General features: G+C 39.2%; 1 protein-coding gene across 1 annotated transcript in view; it reads right to left on the reverse strand.

Annotated features, from left to right (window-relative positions):
• The window catches only part of ush2a (Usher syndrome 2A (autosomal recessive, mild)), a 399,698-nt gene that overhangs the window by 81,301 nt on the left and 298,874 nt on the right, over nucleotides 1-19,523 (reverse strand). Inside the window, exons 54-55 of the mRNA XM_036594065.1 lie at nucleotides 18,356-18,554; nucleotides 1,732-1,839 (exon numbers count right to left, since the gene is read on the reverse strand). Coding sequence (XP_036449958.1) covers nucleotides 1,732-1,839; nucleotides 18,356-18,554 — 307 coding nt within the window. The remainder of the gene's footprint in view (nucleotides 1-1,731; nucleotides 1,840-18,355; nucleotides 18,555-19,523) is intronic.

Genomic DNA, 19,523 nt, shown 5'->3' on the forward strand with positions numbered 1-19,523 from the left:
GTAAAAAAGATGTATTAGTGTGAAAATCCATTTAGAACGTTTAAAAATCTCTAGACATGAAGATTACATCACTTTTGGAAATGTATTTTTTATACTCTCTAAAAATCTGGAAGAACCAATAAGCTACTCTCCTTATAGTGCATTATTTGGTGATGCACCACCAGATACCCAATGATTAACACTGCTTAGGTGGAAAGACCCTCTTCCCCCTAATTATTCTCAGTGGATCAAAGAGTTTATGTAATATCTCAAGTTGGAGAAGATGAGATGCTCTCTTTAAGGATCTGTACAGAGATTTTATAGGACTGGCAGCCCTTCCTGACATATGTGGATACAATGAAAGCCGAAAATGTGGCTCCATAATATTTATTTATTTATTTTAAGTTACAATGTCTCAGTTCTTTATAGAAGCGGTAAAGAATCTACACAGCTTTGTCTTACTGATGTAGGTCCGGAGGGTGGGTGGGATGGTTGGGTCTCGTGATATGGGACTGTTTGTCTTTTGTATTTTGTGAAATCTTTAATAAAAAGACCTTAATCAAAAAAAAAAACATTTAAAAATTTCCACATAAAGCAAAGCTTCTTCGACAGACCTTTAAACTGGTATGGAACCATGACATTATGTGAAACGTCTTTAAACATCTGAAGGGAAGTTTCACTGAAAATTTCTGCGTAATTTAATCACTGCACTGTAAACATTCGGAGTGGTTTGATGCAAATTTTAGATAAACTTACTGATTTAATAATTACTGAAAGCCTCTAAAATCTCCCCCACAGAAACATATTATATGAAATGGTTATGAACACACGGCCTGATGCCTGGACATCACTCACTCCTTCAGATTTACCACTATTTTACCATCATTGTTACATATCAGGACTCCAGATGTGATAAACAGCGAATAAAATGGTGATAATTGCACTGTGGACTTCATGACCCCTGGTTCCTATCACCACCACTGTAAACTGGAAATATTCTCTCTAATGTACCGTTCCACACCATACCACTCTTTTTTTCACAACTCAATAACTAATCATGCAGAAATTCTGAAAAATGTGCCGGAATGTGAAAGGTTCTTTAATCTCCTTGAGAACCAAAACTATGGTATCTCTCAAAGAACCCACTGTGGCACCTTTAAAATACTGTTTTGATGGTTCATTTTGTTCAATCCAACTTACAAAATATTGAGACATATACAATGTACTGTAAATATGACCACAGGTACTGTGAGGTTATTTTTTTCCATATTACATGATGTAAAAAATAAAAAATAAATAAATTGTGAGATTTGGGGAACTGTAAAGCTTCATCTCATTTTCCCACCACAGTAAAGCATCTGATTTAGAAAATAAAATGAATACAGATGTACGTAAAGGTTTGAACATGTCTGGTCAAATGACTTTGTTAATTGTCTAAATGAAAATAAATGATAAATAAATAAAACATCCTCTGCAGGGAACCAACTTAAATATGGCATTTTTCTGCTAATTTTAGTGCACAATTTCTATTTGCTTGCTGAGTTCAAATAAAACTGTATAAAATGTGCAATAGCTTCAGCACAGGCTGCATTTTATGTTTCATTTTTTCCCCAATTTGTAAAATTGATGCTTTGACAGCTTGATGTCCATATTTCTGACCACTGTCCATGAAGGTGCAGGTAGAGAATAAGCCTGACGGGGAGGCAGTAAGTGTGACACAGTGCTGTGCATGTCTATGAGAGATGCACTAACCTGCCGGTGCGTCTTGCAGCGTGCGGCCCATAGATGGCTGGCTTGCTCCACAGCCGGCTGCTGTGCAGGCCGTGAGCAGGAAGCTGTAGTCAGTGTGAGGCTGCAACCCTGCAAAAGCAGCACAGACACAAACATACAGGACCTAATTACAATAAAAGATACTCAGTAATGAATGGATTAGTTTTGCATAGTATGGTGTAACGATGTTAATGACTAAACAGATTCATGGATTTTGACTGGTTTGATGATGTTTTATAACAGTACAGCCTGTAAAATTCTGAATTTTACTATGGAATATAATGTAATGGTAAATTGCTATATATGCAACACAAACTGCAACTAATTAACATAAAGTCCTTCAGCTTACTGCAAATATATAATAGGTTGAACAGCATTTTATGACTATTATTTTACTATATCAAATTATAATTCACAGAGTTCACAGGAAAAAGCACAGACGCATTTCGGCTCACAGCCGTCCTCAGCTTGTTAATGACATTGTAGACACCTACACACTAAATAGTGTTGCTAATTATATGAACCCACCCACTTATGAGTCAGTTACCAACAAGACCAATCCCAAACTGATGGAATATAGTATAAATCAAACTGAATGTCCACTACATACACACGAATATTTATCAAACATATATGCATCATTGAATTAAATGTAAAATTATAAATTCAATATTTCGCCCTTCGGCAACTGATTCATCATTTGTAAGCAATGAGTTAGCATCATGTCCTGCTTCATTAAAATTGGCCTACTTTATTAAAATATATTAAAATGTCTGGCTAATGGAGAAAGATCATTGTTTCTAATTGCACACTTATGTTCACAAATTCTTCATTCTAGCTGACATTTTGTTTTTCCCGTGTAACGAGGCAAATCCAAATTTTGTAGGTAGTAAAAATGTACATTTTTGTCCGTTTGACGTTGATATATACTGTACATGGTCGATGACTGGTCCTGTTGGTAACCGTGACCCATCAAAAGTGGGTGGTTTCATATAATTAGCAGCACTGTTTAGCATAAACACAAGGTGTTCTGGAACAAGTGTGGGCTTTTTTTCTGTGCCATTAATAAATACTTTCATTCATTTAAGCAAGTGCAGAACTTTCTTCTTGTTTTATTTATTCATTTATTCATTTTTTTAAACACATTCTTTTTTGCCAATTGCACATAAACGGTAGCCCTTAAAAAAAAAGGTTAATTCTGCAATTTTCAAATTTCAAGCAATTCAGGAATTTCAGACTGAACAAAGTCATCGTCTCATAAAGCAAAAAATGTAAACAAAATCTGCAGAAGTATCAGCCCTAAATTTGACTATACGGTTGCACTAAGAGCACCCGCACCTGGCGCCTGGTTAGTATGCCTTCCGACCTCCGTCATTTAACCCAAACACAGATCAATGTTTTCAGAACGCTGCTCCGTGTTTGGGTTAAGTAAAGAATTCTGTGGAGCATACTAAATGTGAGGGGACAGCCGCTGAACGGAGCCTTTAAAGCTCAGCTTCACCATCGCCATGCAAGCCACGTCTGCGCGTACGCTTCGGCATGGTAAATAACCTCAACGCAACATAATGTGTTGTGATGCCGAGTAATTTTCAGGTCACATATTTTAACCCCTTTTCCTCATCTTAGAAAGATCTTATGCATAAGATAAGCAATTAAAAAAAGTCTAACATTTATCAGCACCTAAAAAAAAAAAAAACAAAATTGCTGGACATCTATATAAACTCTATTCATACGACTAAGTCACATCTTTAGTTTAAGAGGTTTTTAAAAAAACAGATAAAAATATCAAAGATCAAGTGGCATTAAAATACAAACAACAGTTCTTGGTTCTACATTCTTCTATTAACTCAAGGGGGCACTCTAAGTCTGGTTAAGAAATATGCAACTTCAATAAAAAGTGGCAAGGTAAATAAATAAATATATAAAGGAGGGGTGTCAAAAAAAGAGAGAGAGAGAGAACTTCAATCATTTCAGCGCTCGCCCCTGCGCGCGTACGCCAGCCCATTTGTAGTGCATGGCTAACGCAAAGTGAAACAATGCCGTAACTGTCACCCAAATTGCTCTGTACAGCGCGATGAGGAAGTGTGGGGTAATAAATGACATAAAAAGGTCTTTTATTGACAAGCTGCCATTTACTGTTTGCATTAGAGAATATGAGAAGATGATGGCTGCTCGCCTCCTCTCCCCAAAGGTATCGGACTGAAGGAGGATGAGCCGGGACGCTTCCCCTCGCCTTCCCTGCCTCACCGATAATGCCTCTAAATAATTAAGTGATGACTTCCTGTCTACAATTACTATTTTTTTTCTTTTCCCACCCCCCACCGCCCGGCCCGGAGGGGATTATGGAGCGATATGCGGGTACCACGTGACGGTGGAGCTTTGGAGGTTGCCCCCGATGCCTTTTTACAGGATCAGGTTACCCTCCTCACTGCCCCCCCCACACGCTCTGTGATCAGGAGGAATTTAGAGAAAGCCGAGGTTCCTCTCTTGTGTCACAACATGGCCACTCCGTGCCCTCTTCCACGACAGAGAAACAGCGGCTGAGAACAGGCCGAGAGGGAGGGAGACGACTCTGAGCGCTGCAGTTAGGCTGCTACAGCGCGTACGGCACTAAATCATCCAGCTTGTTGGCTGTTTCACTTGCAGAATACCAGCGCATTTGAATCACAGCCTGTGTGGGAATGTTTGACGATTTCCGTGCGGAGGCGTAATCGGAGCAAAAGTAGCTTTACACTGCTAATAGGTTTCTGGGCTATTTAGAGCAAAGCCATGGCAAATAGATCATATTATCTGGAATACAAAACAAGCATTACTGTACAGTATTGTAGGGTTTTTGTACATGCATACAGCAAACCGGACACACCTCTCCACACTCTTATTTTGTTTTAACATCATTTTTTTTCCTGTTTCACAGTACCAATGATCCACCTGTTTAGATGATGTTGATATATAGTGTATCTGTTCTATTTATTAATAATGTATTAATGATAATAACATTGTTATTAGTAGTAGTATTACTATTGTAAAAGTGTATTTTATCTGTTTTAGTCTTTTTTATAGATAATAGGTAACTGTGTTAAAATTCATGATGAATGGACCAACCGAAATGGTTCACAATTACTTGGAAAAAATATTATTACATTAACCTCCATTACAAGTTAATGATGCTATACAAAGTTGTCATGATTTGTGTCTGCATATGTATTTCTAACATCTCCTTAAAGAAGCTCAGTATAATTAGTAATTTGTGATAGAAGTGAAATTCATGTAATGCTTCTAACGAGCTCAGAAGATGAACTAAATTGTGTATTTTGTGTATATATATATATATATATATGTAGTCAGAAATTCCCACACAGGCTGTAAATCAAATGTGCTGGTATTCTGTGTCAGTATTTTGCAAATGAATATAATACAATAAAATAATCACCTCTGGTAAAATTACAAATATAACATTCATCTGAAAATTTCACTGCACATATAAGATGCGCCATAACTTTTGCACACGTGATACATGTTAATTCAGCAAATAAAGTGTATGTAAATAAATGTGTAGAGGTGTGTTCCATGGAGGGGATGTGTTTACTTACTTTCACTTAAATAAATCAATAAAACGTCATTTGGCCAGGGGTGCGCAAACTTTTGCATACAACCGTACATATTTGAAATGCCCCAAGCGAGCGGTTTTCAGGACTCCTGGTTTTCAGGACTCCTGGTTTTCAGGATATTTGTATCTTCTTTAGCCCTGTTGGAAAAGCACCTCAGGTGGCTCCTCATGAAGCTGCCTGAGAGAACCATGAGTGTAAAGCTGCTTCTGAAAGACTCTAAAACAGAAGGCAGTTTGATTCATTTAACAGTTTCTGGTCACTATTTTTTATTATTATTATTATTATTGATGTCTTCACTGTAAATCTAATATGAGGAACACAGCGAAAGTAAGGATGTATGAGTTGTTGTGTCCAAACTTTTGACTGGTACCAAATCTTTTTTTTTTAAATTATTTTTATTATTATTATTGTTAAGCATTCGTGACTCTTACGGCTGAGAATTCACAAACGATGTGATCTCTGAGGAAACCCAAATACAAAAGCGCAAAAAGCTCCATACATTACTGCATTAATAATTCATTTACAAATGTCCAATTAAATGCATGGATGGCAGTATAATTTATATAATTGAGAGCATTAAATCATACACGCTAATGAAGAGTTATACATATTTTACTCTCACTGGGGATTTTGGAGTTAATTCAGCACAGCTAATTTGTGTATCTTCTGAGGCAAAAAGCATACATATACGCTCTGGCTGTGTAGAAAGGGAAGACTCTGGGAAAGTCTTGAAGGCATAATAATTCTCTCCCTCTCATCTTCAGGCAGATAATTTGGTAATTAAGCCTAAACAAAGGGCGCTGTTGTGCGCCTGCACTTTCACTGAATTCATGGTGCCTCCTCTGAAGATGCTGCGAGTGCCTGAGTCAAGGTTAACTTATTCCAACGCTGAGGTCAATTACTACCAGCACACTCTGTTTGCAAATGCTGCACTGTATCATTCGCGCACACACAGTGCTCTGTATTAAAATGAACAGAAAGCTCCATTTGAAGTCCAATCTTTAAGCTCCTTTACACTGAAATGCTCACGCTGGTGTTTAGTGGACAGAATAAACAGGGCTGTACGAAATTCAAGGCCCAGCGTACAAAAGTTTGAACGCCACTGGTTAACTTACACTTTGTTGATTCTCTAAGTGACAATAAGGTAACACATCCTTAAATATACAACATAAATATGTCATTTTTCTGCAAATTTTAGAGCACATTTCTTATTTTTATTTTATTTTTTATTTATTTGCTTACGTAATACATATTAGAAAAAATAACACATAAAATAGAAAGTGTGCTGTAACTTTTGCACAGGCCAGATTTTATGTTTTATATTTTCCCAATAGGTAAAACTCAGTAATTATGCGTTAAAATGCTTGTTCGATGTGGATGTGCTAGAATGTGTTAAATTATCTTCACTTAGAAAATCAACAAAACATAGAATTTGACCAAACCTTTGCATTCGACTCTACGTAAAAGCACAAAATGATGTGATCACAATGTTCCCCCAAAGTGCCTGAAGTCTTGATATACTAAGAAAACAGCTTATCATGCAAATTGTGCATAACCCCGCCCACTAACTGCTCGCTTCAGAAGTGCAGACTTTAAATAATAATCAAAAACTTATTAGTTTCAATCAACAATGGAGCCAAGAACTAAAACGTCTGCAGGGACGTTGTTTTACTCCAGCTAAGGCTGTTTTTGTTGGAAACAAATGGGTTCAGTTCTTCAAACACCCAACTGAAGGCCTAGATTATTTTCTCTGAGGTATTTAGCTGGACGCAGCCAAGCTAGCTCCCCAGCAGAAAGGGCTTCAGGAGCTGTACTGAAGGCCAAACATGTCAGATTAACCATTAACATAATACAAACCCACAGTGGAATCAACCAATCATGGTTTGATTTACAATGTGTGGAAACATTTTGTGAGGAAAAGGTCACTCGAGTTCTTCTGGAAGTCCTAGATATGTCAATGACTGCAGGTACGAGTGGCAGGCTGACCAGTGCCTGCATGCCGGCAGCTTTACGGCAGGACTCTTTACTTAAGTGCTACAAGGACAATGTATGTTAATGTCTTTTCCAAGCTTCAAATGCCCTTGTTTAACCTACAACAGCCAAAAAATGTGCCTCTGTGTTAGCTTAGTGCTAACCTACACTAGAATCCTATAGGGATGCTAGCAGAAATGATCATTATTGTAAAGGTGCCTCAGTTTTTGACATTTATATCCCAAACTGTAAGGGCCCAGCCTGCCACAAGTTCAGGGAACTCCAATTCCCAGAAGCCCTCAGGTTGATTAGGCCCAATCCGGCACACGTGTAGACTCCTCTACTTAAGGCCATGGCAAACAGCAGCCCTTTACTGGTCTGGTACTTAGCCCAGGTGGGTATTTAAACAAAAAGAAAAGAGGGCTGGAACAACCAAAGAGAGAAACTGCCCCAAAACTACTTAAAAGCCAAGGATTGAACAACAAACGGCTCCAAGCCACACAAAGAGTGTTTGTTCCACAAAGAACAAACAGGTGAAACATAAAGCTGACCTTCCTCTCAGAATCACAGAGGAAGTGTCTTTTGTTTTCTGGTTATCTTTTAATTCTCTTTTCTATCTCAGCCTTTGTTTGAGCGCTGCTTTCAGCGTCCCCTTTATTTGCCTTTTTCCCGCCGTTTTTTTTTAAATTTCCCATTCATTGAGGTGTTTTTCCCGTTTTTGCCTGTGCTTCCCAGTGGCGCAGCGGTAACTCCTCGAACCACCATCAGCACATTGGGTGTTCGAGCCTGGCTCTGAGCCACCTCAACTCCAACGTGCACAATCACCAAATTCACACTCAATCCCCTCAGTCAGTTCATTTAAGACCCTTTCTCACAGGTTTTCCTCTCTGCACTCGGGTCCGCCCCCCTGCCGTCCCGTAACACGAACTGAGGCCTAGCTGTAACAGCCCCGGTTAACCACTAGAAATAGTTTGTGAATCTGCCTCCACATTTACTGCAGCTGCACCAAGGTGTGTTTTGCACCACACTTGAATCCAGTTCTTAAAGTTTAAACAGTGGTATTTTAAAGTTAAACAATCTTATAACGTGTTCGAGGCTTGTGTCTCCCTCTACCTGCTAAGCCTGCCGTAACTGTTAGAGGAAGTCTCTCAACGACAGGTTTTTTTAGGCCCTAAAGGAAAACGAGGGCTTGTTTTGAAAGGCAAAGCTCAAACTTCAGTAAACCGAATGGAATATGTAATCAGCCACATGTGTAATACCGCCACACACTTTATGTGCAATCTTCCCGTGTTTTGCAAGGCCTTCTCTGCACAAGAGAGTTTTGCGCAACAGTTTTGTATATAATATGCGTCCGATTTGTGCCTGAAGCTTAGTGCAGCGGGTCCACAGAGCGCACAAGAAGCTGAGCTCCAGTTTCAAAGAATTCATCGCTCTACCTGCGCCTCACTCCTCTCTTTTGTCTTCCTCTCTTTAATCCCTGTGGGACAGAGAGCCACTTTAAAACTAATACTAATGATGCCTTTCATTTACTGGGCCATTATTCATTAGAATAACAGAAGGGAGACGGAGAGTCTTTGTCAAAGAGGTTTTTAGCTTCAAGAGGCGACTTAAACTGCGCGTCTGTGTTTGTGTGTCGCTGCTTAACCCACAGACAATAAACTATATTAACACATCCATACCTTACTAAAGATCGCCCTTCCTTTGATCATATGTGGTGATGTTCATGTTTAAAATGCTCTCCACACTGTACTTTTGAATATTGCTGATTTAAGAGGAAATTCCACAGATTTCTGCATAAATCAATTGGTAATACGTAAATAAAGTTGTTCAGAGTGGTTTGGTGTGAAATGCTCTGTTCTGGAGAAACTTACCAAGTCAGAATTGTTCACAGTGGAGGTGACAGGAACCAGATATTTAAAGAATTTAATGTATGTAGCTCTATGTAACCGTCTGTTTCTATTGCTTTATGCAGCTCAGTTCACTATAACCAGCATAATGATGTTACATTTATCTACACTGAAAACTGAGCTGAGTTATGAGTTTTTTTTCTAACAGTGTTTAAAACCCCAGACTCTGCAGACTCGATCTCCACCGCCCCTCTGATTGCCTTCGTGTGTTAATGTTGATGATGAAATATTACAGTGATGGTGGTGAATAATGAGGAGACGGAGCTGAACGTGTGTCTGTTTATTAGGAGGAGTAACGTTAGCGCGCTCGGCTAAAGCGTTTGGAAAATGGAGACTGAAACTGTGGAGCAGCGACGCTCTGATAAACAGCAGGGGGCGTTGGCATAATATTCTTATCGTTCAGTTTATCGTGCTTTAGTTTTGTTAGCCTTTCTTTACACCAGTAATGGTAGCTAACATTAGCTGTCTGGCTAACTAACTTAATTATGTGTTTACGTTTCAGCTGTGTATGTATGGTCGGTTGCTAGGTAACAGAAACAACAGTCAACTGTCGACTTTGATTGAGTAAGTTTTCCTAAAAAGATGCTGTATTCCTAAATTAAGATCAGATTTGCTTCTGTAATACAAATTTGTGAAAAATCCTATCCTGACCTGTCAGATCTTCACTTAAGACAAAAAAAGATAAGAAGTTTCTGTAATACGGCCCCTGGTTCTCATCACCACTTCAACGGACAATTCCGACATGTTCTTTCTGGAATGGAACACTTCATATCAAAGTCATTTTATAATGACTTTCTTAATAAATTGAGAAAAATCAGTGGAATCCCTTTTAACAGCCACCTCAGACTTTTGCTCATTACTGTAGCTGTCCAGAAGCCAGGCTGGTGAACTAGCGACTCTATGTGGTGCGGGAAGCAAAAGCCTTGGTGCAGCTCTTCACAAAGGGAAACCTTGGGACTCCTCTGCCTTGAATTTCTCCTACAGCAGCAAAATGCCCCAGCGCATACAGCCAGGGAGCCCAGGCCTGCCATCACCACTCGCCAATTCCTAAACGTGCGCCACTGCCAGCCGGCCAAATCTGCCATCAGATCCCCCACCCCCTTGATTCATGCCCAGGATCCAGCAGCAGCTGATTGGCTCACCACACTCCCGCTGCCACCTCTGCCAACTACTGGGCCTTTAGAGGAGCGCAGAGAGGCCCCAAGCCCAAATATCTTCACTCAGCAGAGGGCTGCTGGGGAGCTGCAGTGGTTTGGAAGCCCCCTCCTGCAGTTTCAGGCTTATTTACAAAGACGCAGAGCTTTCCAGAAGTCCCTCCAGCGTACACAGGGCAGCCTGTGGCTTAGTGCTGTTGAAGACTATGGGGAGGGATTTGATACCTTTGAGAGAACAGGCCAGCGGATGGCAACAAAAGGGAATCCCACAAAAAACATCCACTGCTGCACCACATCTGTAATTAAACGATCTATGTTCCAGGTAGTTTATAAGTAGGGCAGTCACTATAGATTATATGAGTAATCGTAATACTAATAATTTTATGTTATCTTGACATCACTGAACCATGTATCCTTTCAAAGATTCCATATTTTCTTTTCTTCCTATTTGTTGCGTGTCTTCACTGTAGATGATATATGGGTCATTCTACAGAAATGTCCACTTTTATCTGTCCATAGGAGTCACCGGTGTTACTGATCCTCGTTGGTGTTACACATAATAAAGGAAACACCAGTGACTTCAGCTAAAAGCTTCATATGAAATCATGAGCTGAATGAGAAAATCTCTGATAACTGAAAGACACAGTGGACTCACCATGTGCTTTTCTTCATAGATCCTCAGAAAACAGGTAAAAGGAAGTCGAGTGATGTCATCAGTGTGACTTTTATTTCAAAATAAGAGATTTTTTGTTACGCGGTAACACCAGTGACACGACTCCTGGGGAACTTTCATTATATATTTTATAATATTTATTTGCCATTTGTTTTCTTTATGTCATTTAAAGCATATATTTCATTGTCATGTATAGATTATTGTAGTTAAAACTGCAGAAAAATGTGTTTTTCTTCAAAATATGGCCTCAGCCTTTACACACAACTGTGGAGACAAGCTCTTCTGTGGTGCTTGGAATTCTATATGATTAATTTAAAAACCAATATTGCTAAATTGATGATTCAAGAAGGTGTAATTGTTAAAATAACGTATTGTTTTATTTTAAAATATAAATAAATTGTAACCCTAACGTGTTTTTGAAGTGTAATATATCTGTAAATGCTAGGGACATAAGAAGGGATGTTTCTGTAGAACGACCCACATATTGTAGTTTTAGAAGCTGGTTGAGTTCACTGCATTTTCTGCTTCACACAATCCAAGTAATCCTAAATGCATTCAGTGATACTGAGGTCTGGATTCTGGGATGGCCAGTCAATCATTGTAAGAACACCAGCAGCTTCTTTGTTAGTTAGATTTGCAAATGTCCTTCTTTTTACTGTCTTTTCTTCTATAAGAGTTCTCTGACACCTACACATCCCTCCATTTAGGGCCCACACCTTGTCTACTTTACTTCGCACTCTCATGTATTCTGGTTGATCAACACAATAAAACATAACACACATTCATTCACAGACACACCTGCCTATGTCCCGTCTCACCCTGCCAACCTGCTACACTCCCATCAGACCGCAGTGCTGGTGAACCACTGGCGCTAAATAAGGGAAATGTTAAAAAAGATTCTGGGATAAATGACGATTTCCCGTGGACGTCAGCGGCTCAGAGGCAGACGTGTGGATGCCTTCTGTTGCTGCTGCCTCTAAGAGAGAGCGGGTTTATCATTCCCAGAGCTGCCGCGCTCTCCGAGGACGGGCCCTGCGCTGCCTTTTCATTCATATTAACTGTGACTGGAAGAAGATCAGACGCTCCCAAAAAATACGTGCCCAGCTCAGATTTGATAATCATGTCATTGATAGTGTCGGCAGGCGAGCAGCGATTTGGCTTTTTTTTCTCTCACTCTCTCCTGCACTGCATGAATTATGCATATCGCATTTCCCCCAGAGAGAGACACTTAAAGCACATATGTGCTACTTGAATAGCAGCCATTTACATAAATTGTTCAAATAAATTGTAAATTAATACAATGGTATTCATTATTATTATTATTATTACTACTACTATTATTGTTGTTGTTTTGTTACTGTTATAACTGCCTTGAATGATCAGAATGATTCTGTTATCACTACTTCTTTTACTTTTTTCTACTAATGTCTACTATTTATTCCTATTACTACTAATAATCATACTTTTCTTATTAGTAGTTCTACTACTAATACTTTAATTATTACCACTACTACATCTATCATTACGACTACTAAAATCAGAAGCAGTAGTAATAACAGAAGTATCATTAGTAGTAGTGATGGGAGTAATAATAGTAATAACAACAGTATAGTAGAGGCAGTGGAGGTAGAGGTAGTAATAACAGGTGTGTGTATGTATATATATATATATACTACTAATATATATAGTAGTATAATACTATATATACTATAACTACTAAATACTATAACTATTACTGCTTCTACTACTACTTTATACTTCTATTATTACTACTACTGCTTTTATCCCTACTAATACTACTGGGTATTACTACTTCTATAAATAAAAATGCTAAATATTATTATTACTGCTACTACTGCTACGTCTGTTATCATTACAATTATGAATACATTTTTTATATTTTAATGTTATTACTACTACTTTTTAATACTTATTTATTATTTAATTATTTAACACTTAATTATTTAATATAATAATAATAATAATAATAATAATAATAATAATAATAATAATAATAATAATAATTATTATTATTATTATTATTATTATTATTATTATTATTTCTTCTGTAATCACTATTTCTACTTGTGCTTCTGTTATTATTACTAGTGCTATCAGAGAGGACAGTAGCCAAAATGACATATTTCTTCATTATTCAGTGCGGACCCCTCTCTCAGTGTGTGCTGGGAGCTGGCTATTGTGCAGCTGTCCGTTGCCATGCGTTGGGCCGGTGTGGGAGGTGTGAGGCGCTAGCGCATCCCCACCCCCATCCTGTGTGGATCCCGGGCCCAGCGACGGATGGCTCGAGGCCAGGAACGCAGCCCCGCTCGCAGGCAGATAAAAAGAAGCATCACAAATCATGGGGGCCCTGGCGGGTGATGGGCAGGGCAGCCCGCTCATTGCGGGAATCAGGTGTAAATTCAGTCATTAGACTGCTTCCAGAAAACAGCATGCATAAATAAAGGGTGGAGGTGCGGAGGGGACGCTGTAGCCGCTCTCTGTTACTGCTGCTGTTGCTGGTGGTGGTGGTGGTGTGAAGGCCGGGGAGTGGCCGCTCTCTGCTGCCAGACAGATTCATCACTCACTCTTACACTCTCTCTCACTCTCGCCCTCTCTGTGGTTTTCAGGAACAGATCACATCATGTTTGAACCAGCTTACTGGCATCTGCATGCAGAATAAAGACATTTTGTCTAGGTTTACATTTCATTTTACTTATTAGTACTAACCAGGGTAGATATTGGCTACCGCCTGATGCCACCAAGGCCTCGATATTTCACATACAGACCACCAAATTTTTTTTTTTGTATTCTTTTATTTCTTTAACAAACCTGGACAGAAAAGCACTGTAAGTGACGTTAAAGTATTTACAAACCCAATTCCAAAAAAAAGTTGGGACAGTATGTAATATGCCAATAAAAACAGAAAGCTGTGAACAATAAAAACAGAAAGCAGTTCCAATAGGACGCAGGTCTGGAACACAGGCAGGCTATTCTAGCACCTGCACGCTCTGATTAGGCAGCCGCGTTGTTGTAACACGCATAACGAGGCTTGTTATTGTCATGTTGAAATATGTACAGACATCCCTGAAAAAGACGTCACCTAAAAGGCAGCACGTTTTAAAATGTGTATATTGCTTTCAGTATCGATGGTGTTTTCACAGATTCGCACGTTACCCACTGATACACTTCCTTACAATGACAGACCCTGATTTTAAACTTTACACTGGCAACAATTTCCTTCGCTTCTTTGGCCTGCAATAACACTACGTCCATTATTTTCATAAATAGTGTCAAAAGTTGATTCACCAGACTGTCCTAAACTGTCCCTGTCCCAACTTTGTGTTGCAGGCATCAATTTCAGAATGAGCATATATTTGCGAAAACAATGAAATTGATAAGGTAAAACATTACAAGGCTTTTATTTGAATACAGGTCAAAGTGGATTTACAAATCATTGCTTTCTCTTGTATCTGCATTTCAGATACAGTCCCAACTTTTTTAGAACTGATTTTGGATGTTGATTTTGTGGTATTCTGTCCTGCACACTTTCAAAACTGGAAATAATTATAAAGTTAATTTTGGTTATATAGTCACCTAATAAGCGAACGCAGTCCATGATTTTCAAAGCATCATTCATAAACGCCAAGCCGCCAATCTAACATTGGCTAAATGTTAAACATTGTTTCTGACTAGGAGAGAGAAGCTGGTTGTCATTATCTTAGATAGCATGATGATATTTTGCTCACCACAGAACATATCTGATTCTAACTGAAGCAACAACACAGGTTTAGATGATGATTCAAATCTAAAGTCCCCAAATAAAGTCGAGCAACTGGTGAAGGGACAGAAAGGTGAAATTAAACCTGCCCCATGGTGGATCTGTAACAGGCTACTGACCCAAACAGAGCCACACACCACAGTACAGGCTTGATTCTGACTCACTGGTGCTCACAGATGCTGTTTCACTGGCTAAAGTTTGCTAATATCACCCTAATAAATAAGGTCTGAGATAAAGTACGTTGTTAAATGAGCTGACGTCACACTGAGAAGCTATTACTGTAGTAACTAATGAAACAGCCTGGAGTGAATGACGTCAGGGCAGACCAGCTTGGCAGGGGAGACCATCACTGTCGCCATAACGGAAATACAATCTATACATGATAAATATGCTTCTTTAATTCTGGCTAAGAATTCTTAATTTAAAGATTAATTGACTTTGTGACCAACTTGAACTACAAATTAGGGGACACACAGTCATACGCAAAAGTTTACACACCCCCAGTCAAATTACATGTTTTGCTGATTTTCTAAGTGAAAATAAGGCAGCACATCCTCCACTGGGGACAAACCTAAATATGGCATTTTAATGCACAATTTTGATTTAGTTGCTAAGTTTAACATATTAGTAAAAAACATAAACAACATATAAATTGTGCCATAACTCTTGCAGAGGCCATATTTCTTTTTTCAATATGTTAAACTCAGCAAATAAGCAGTAAATGTGCACTACATTGTGCTGAAGTGTGTTCTCAGAAGAGAATGTGTTCATTTAGGAAACAAACAAAACACAGGGGGGTGCTCAAACCTTCGCACAGAACAGTAGCCTAATAATGAATGAAGCTGGCAATGTCTGGACCAACATTCGTACAACTCAATGTGCTTTTTACCCCGTTCATAACTTTTATTAACAGGGCTGTAACTACACTACCATTTAAAAGTCTGGAATCAATGTTGTCAACAATAAAAAAAAACAATTGTTTTAGAAACATATATAAAAAGATCAGTATTCAGTATTCTAGTTCTGTCCAATTCCATAGCTTCGACAGAACTAGTAGGAAGCTGTAAAGAATAAAGAAAAGCTAGATTTATGTTATTTGTTTATTTTTATTTAACCTTTTTCTAAACCAGGGTAGTCATATTGAGATTGCAATCTCTTTTACAAGTGTCCAGAATGATGAAAAGAGCTGTATATTATTCTAAATGACTGAAAAATCTGTATCAAGAATGACTGATGATAATAAAATGAACATCCAGAATGCCCCATATTTAAAAAAGGTGTTGGTTAATTCCTGAGATAACTAGACATAAGATAAATGACTGTGAGCAGGTCACTACAGTATAAAAAATACAGCACAAAGTAACTCAAAATCCATGAAATATTGAATATCCAAAAACACTAGTATCTAGTTTCTGAGAATTAAATCTACACTGGTTATGTTATTTTGCATAAGATGACAAAATTATTAATATAACAAGTGATTCCAAACCTTTGAACAGTACTGTATAAGTTGATAAAATCAAATAATCATGATCGTGGAAAAATGTTGTGGATTTTTATTTCTGATGCATTGTTTACTGTCAACACTGTGTACACTGTAGCAATACACCACAGGAATCATAGAGGGCTTCTATTGTTTCATTGCACCATTAAAGAAGAAATCGCCAGTCTTACTGCAGAAACTTCGAATGACAGCAGCAGCAGCACAGGGAGAGGAACCGAAGAACTTGGCTTGTCAAACAGCCTAGATCAATTTTATACCCCAAAATAAACATTCAGAACAAAAACCCTGACATGTTGTGGTTTACGTCAAAAGATATCAAGCCTTTTCATTCGAAAACCTATAAAGTTTGATTCCTACATCTCCCAGAGCTCAATACAGCTGCATGGCATGACCACGCCTCCTGATCCACTGAGAGTCATTTTGCTTTGCAGCTTCCTAAAGAACTATAATTTCTGTGGAATTAACAAATGATTCACTTCAAGTCAGTCAATACTCCAACTTGTGCTGTGGAAGGTCCCTCCACTGAAAGACTTAAAGGTATTAAATAACCTGAACTGCATTCATACTGAGAAACATGTATGTGTGTTCAATAGATTTTAAAACAAAAGACTTAAGCAGGTTAAGGTTAAGTCATCTTGTTGACTTTGCTTTACTCTTGTTTTTATTTTAATGTATGACTTTAAAACAAGTAATCCAAGGCCCAGTCCCATTTCTTCTTTTTACCCCTACCCCTTGTTTTCAAGGGTCACCCTACCTCCTTGGAACTGACTTACAAGGGGTAGTGGTTGAAATCTTGCCCTATGAAATGGAACAACTCTCAAAAAAAAAAAAGCATTACTTCATTAACAGCTACCAGCACTGCTCTGTAGGCGACCCTGCCAGTCTGCAGTGACAGCAAGTTCAGCTCCTCACTGCTGGGCTTTAGTTACATTTAGGGATCATATGATCTTCAAAGAGGGGGCAATTATTTATTATCACCCACCCCTAATTCTTCAGTGATATGAAGCTGAAGTCAGATATTCTCCAGCTTCTTGTTAGAATTTTCCCGTTCCACCTTAAATAGTGCAGCAGTTACATTCTGGCGCTTCAGGCTGGACTATTTAAGGTGGAATGGGAAAGTTAGCTAGCTTGCTACCGAGACATTAGCATACTATTAGTGATTTTTTATGCTTGTTATGAAGAAAATGACCATGATACACTGAAATGACATTAAACTAAGACACATTGATTATCGTAATTTTTTAACGGAGAAAATTCTCACATTTCTGGGTTTCTTTGATCTCTTGTTCTCTGTCTCGCCGTTTTTTCTTTTTTCTCATAACTCTCTGTTTGGAGTCTCTGAAAAACCTCCATTTAGAGGGTCATGTAGCCCCAACACTTCACCCTCCCCCTCTATCTCAACAAGAATTGGGACACGCTACCCCTAGACATGAACGCACAAAACAGAGGGCCAAGGCCTCAGTGGTAGGGGCGAGGGGTGAAATGGGATTCGGCCCAAGAGTGATGGATAGTATGACCTAGCATAGTGGACCCTAGTGCGCTCACTCACTACATTAGGTCTCCCCTTTTGGTGTGAACTGGGCAATGCTAGTCTTGGGAGAAACTTCCATAAGCATTACCCTCACCAGTCACGAGGCTTATGTGCCTCATCCCTTCCACACAGCTCTAACAAAACTATGCATCCCTCACTGTTTCATTTGGTTCAAGTCAGAGAAACTTAGTGAGCGAAAGCCAACAACCATGCAAAAGTGAACCTAAAACACCACTGAGTTATCAGTCTGTTGTTAATATTGTTTCTCTATTGTTTTTATTGTAATACACGATTTTAAAAAGACTAGTAATCCAAGAGTAAAAAAGTGAACAGATGCTCTAAGACAGCAATCTTTCGGATTTTTCCCTGAATATGTTTTTAAATGAACCCTCCTAACACTGGTTACATCATTGTTATCACAGTTCCCAAAACATTTTCAGAGCAAAGGTAAACTTCAGACACACATAGACGGTGTGATACCTGTGACTGTGTAGGCCATCTCCCCCTCTCTGTGCGTATGGATGACCCCCACTCCGCTCTGATTGACGTGGTACTCGCGGATGATGCCATTGGGCTTGGCTGGGGCCACCCAGCTGATGTGCAGGGCTGTGGACCCTAGTGCAATCACTGAAGGAGCAGCAAGACCCTCCGGTACCCCCTGGACAGTCACTGCCACCACCTACACACACACACACACACACACACACACAAAAGAATTACAGAGCAATTTGCCCTAATGGAGGCTTGGATATCCTACTCTAATAGAATGTCACTAGTGGTTTCGGTTCTTGTCTTTAGGAGTGGCAGACTATTAGGAGAAGGCCGTGAGAGGTGGTTAAGGTGGTTCTTTCTTTCTTTCTTTTTTTTGCCTCCTCTCCCCTGTTCTCCGCTTGTTTGCAGCCTGGCCCGGGCAGTGGCCTGATGTGCTTTTCGTGAGCCTACAGAGTGTCCGCTGAGATTAAATCAGCATCCTCATTCCCCGCGACAGAGGCGGCTCAGCGGCCCCATGCCCCGGCGGGTAATTGCTCCCCTTGTATTGGGGCCGACAATAATTGCAACTGTTTGGGCAACGCTTGCAGGTGTACAAGTTAATCCCCCACCCCAGCGCACCCTACTCACTCCACTCACACCCTCTGTCTCAATTTAGCCGCTATGCACTACGTTCTTATACTTAAAGGTGAATACAAGAATACATGGTCACAATATTTGAAGACATCTTCATGGTACACAGGATGTTTTACACTATTTAGCTTTTCTAAGCTTTGCAAATGAGCTGGATGCAGCAAAACACAAGTATTTCAATGTTTGCTAGAGGCAAAAAGTCAAACAGCTGGCGAAAATAAATGAATAAAATAGGACAATGACATTAATTCCATTGTTCCAGTTCCATTATTTGAACTGGAAGTAATTGAATACTTTTTTAACGCACTTGCATTCATCCAATTCATCCACTCGGGGAAGGGGTCCGACGCACACCCAACCTTACAAAATATTCTTCCGCATGTTGGATGCAATTACACATTTCCACAACAGAGGTCTACAAATCCCCAAATCTTTCATAGTGCAACAAAAATGTAAAATTAGATCTTTGGGGCAAGAGGTCCTTCCAAACAAAGGGTAGAGGGACGCTTAGCCACTAAGTTAATGA

Source organism: Colossoma macropomum, unplaced genomic scaffold (assembly GCF_904425465.1).
Source record: "Colossoma macropomum unplaced genomic scaffold, Colossoma_macropomum, whole genome shotgun sequence".
Lineage (NCBI taxonomy): Eukaryota > Metazoa > Chordata > Actinopteri > Characiformes > Serrasalmidae > Colossoma > Colossoma macropomum.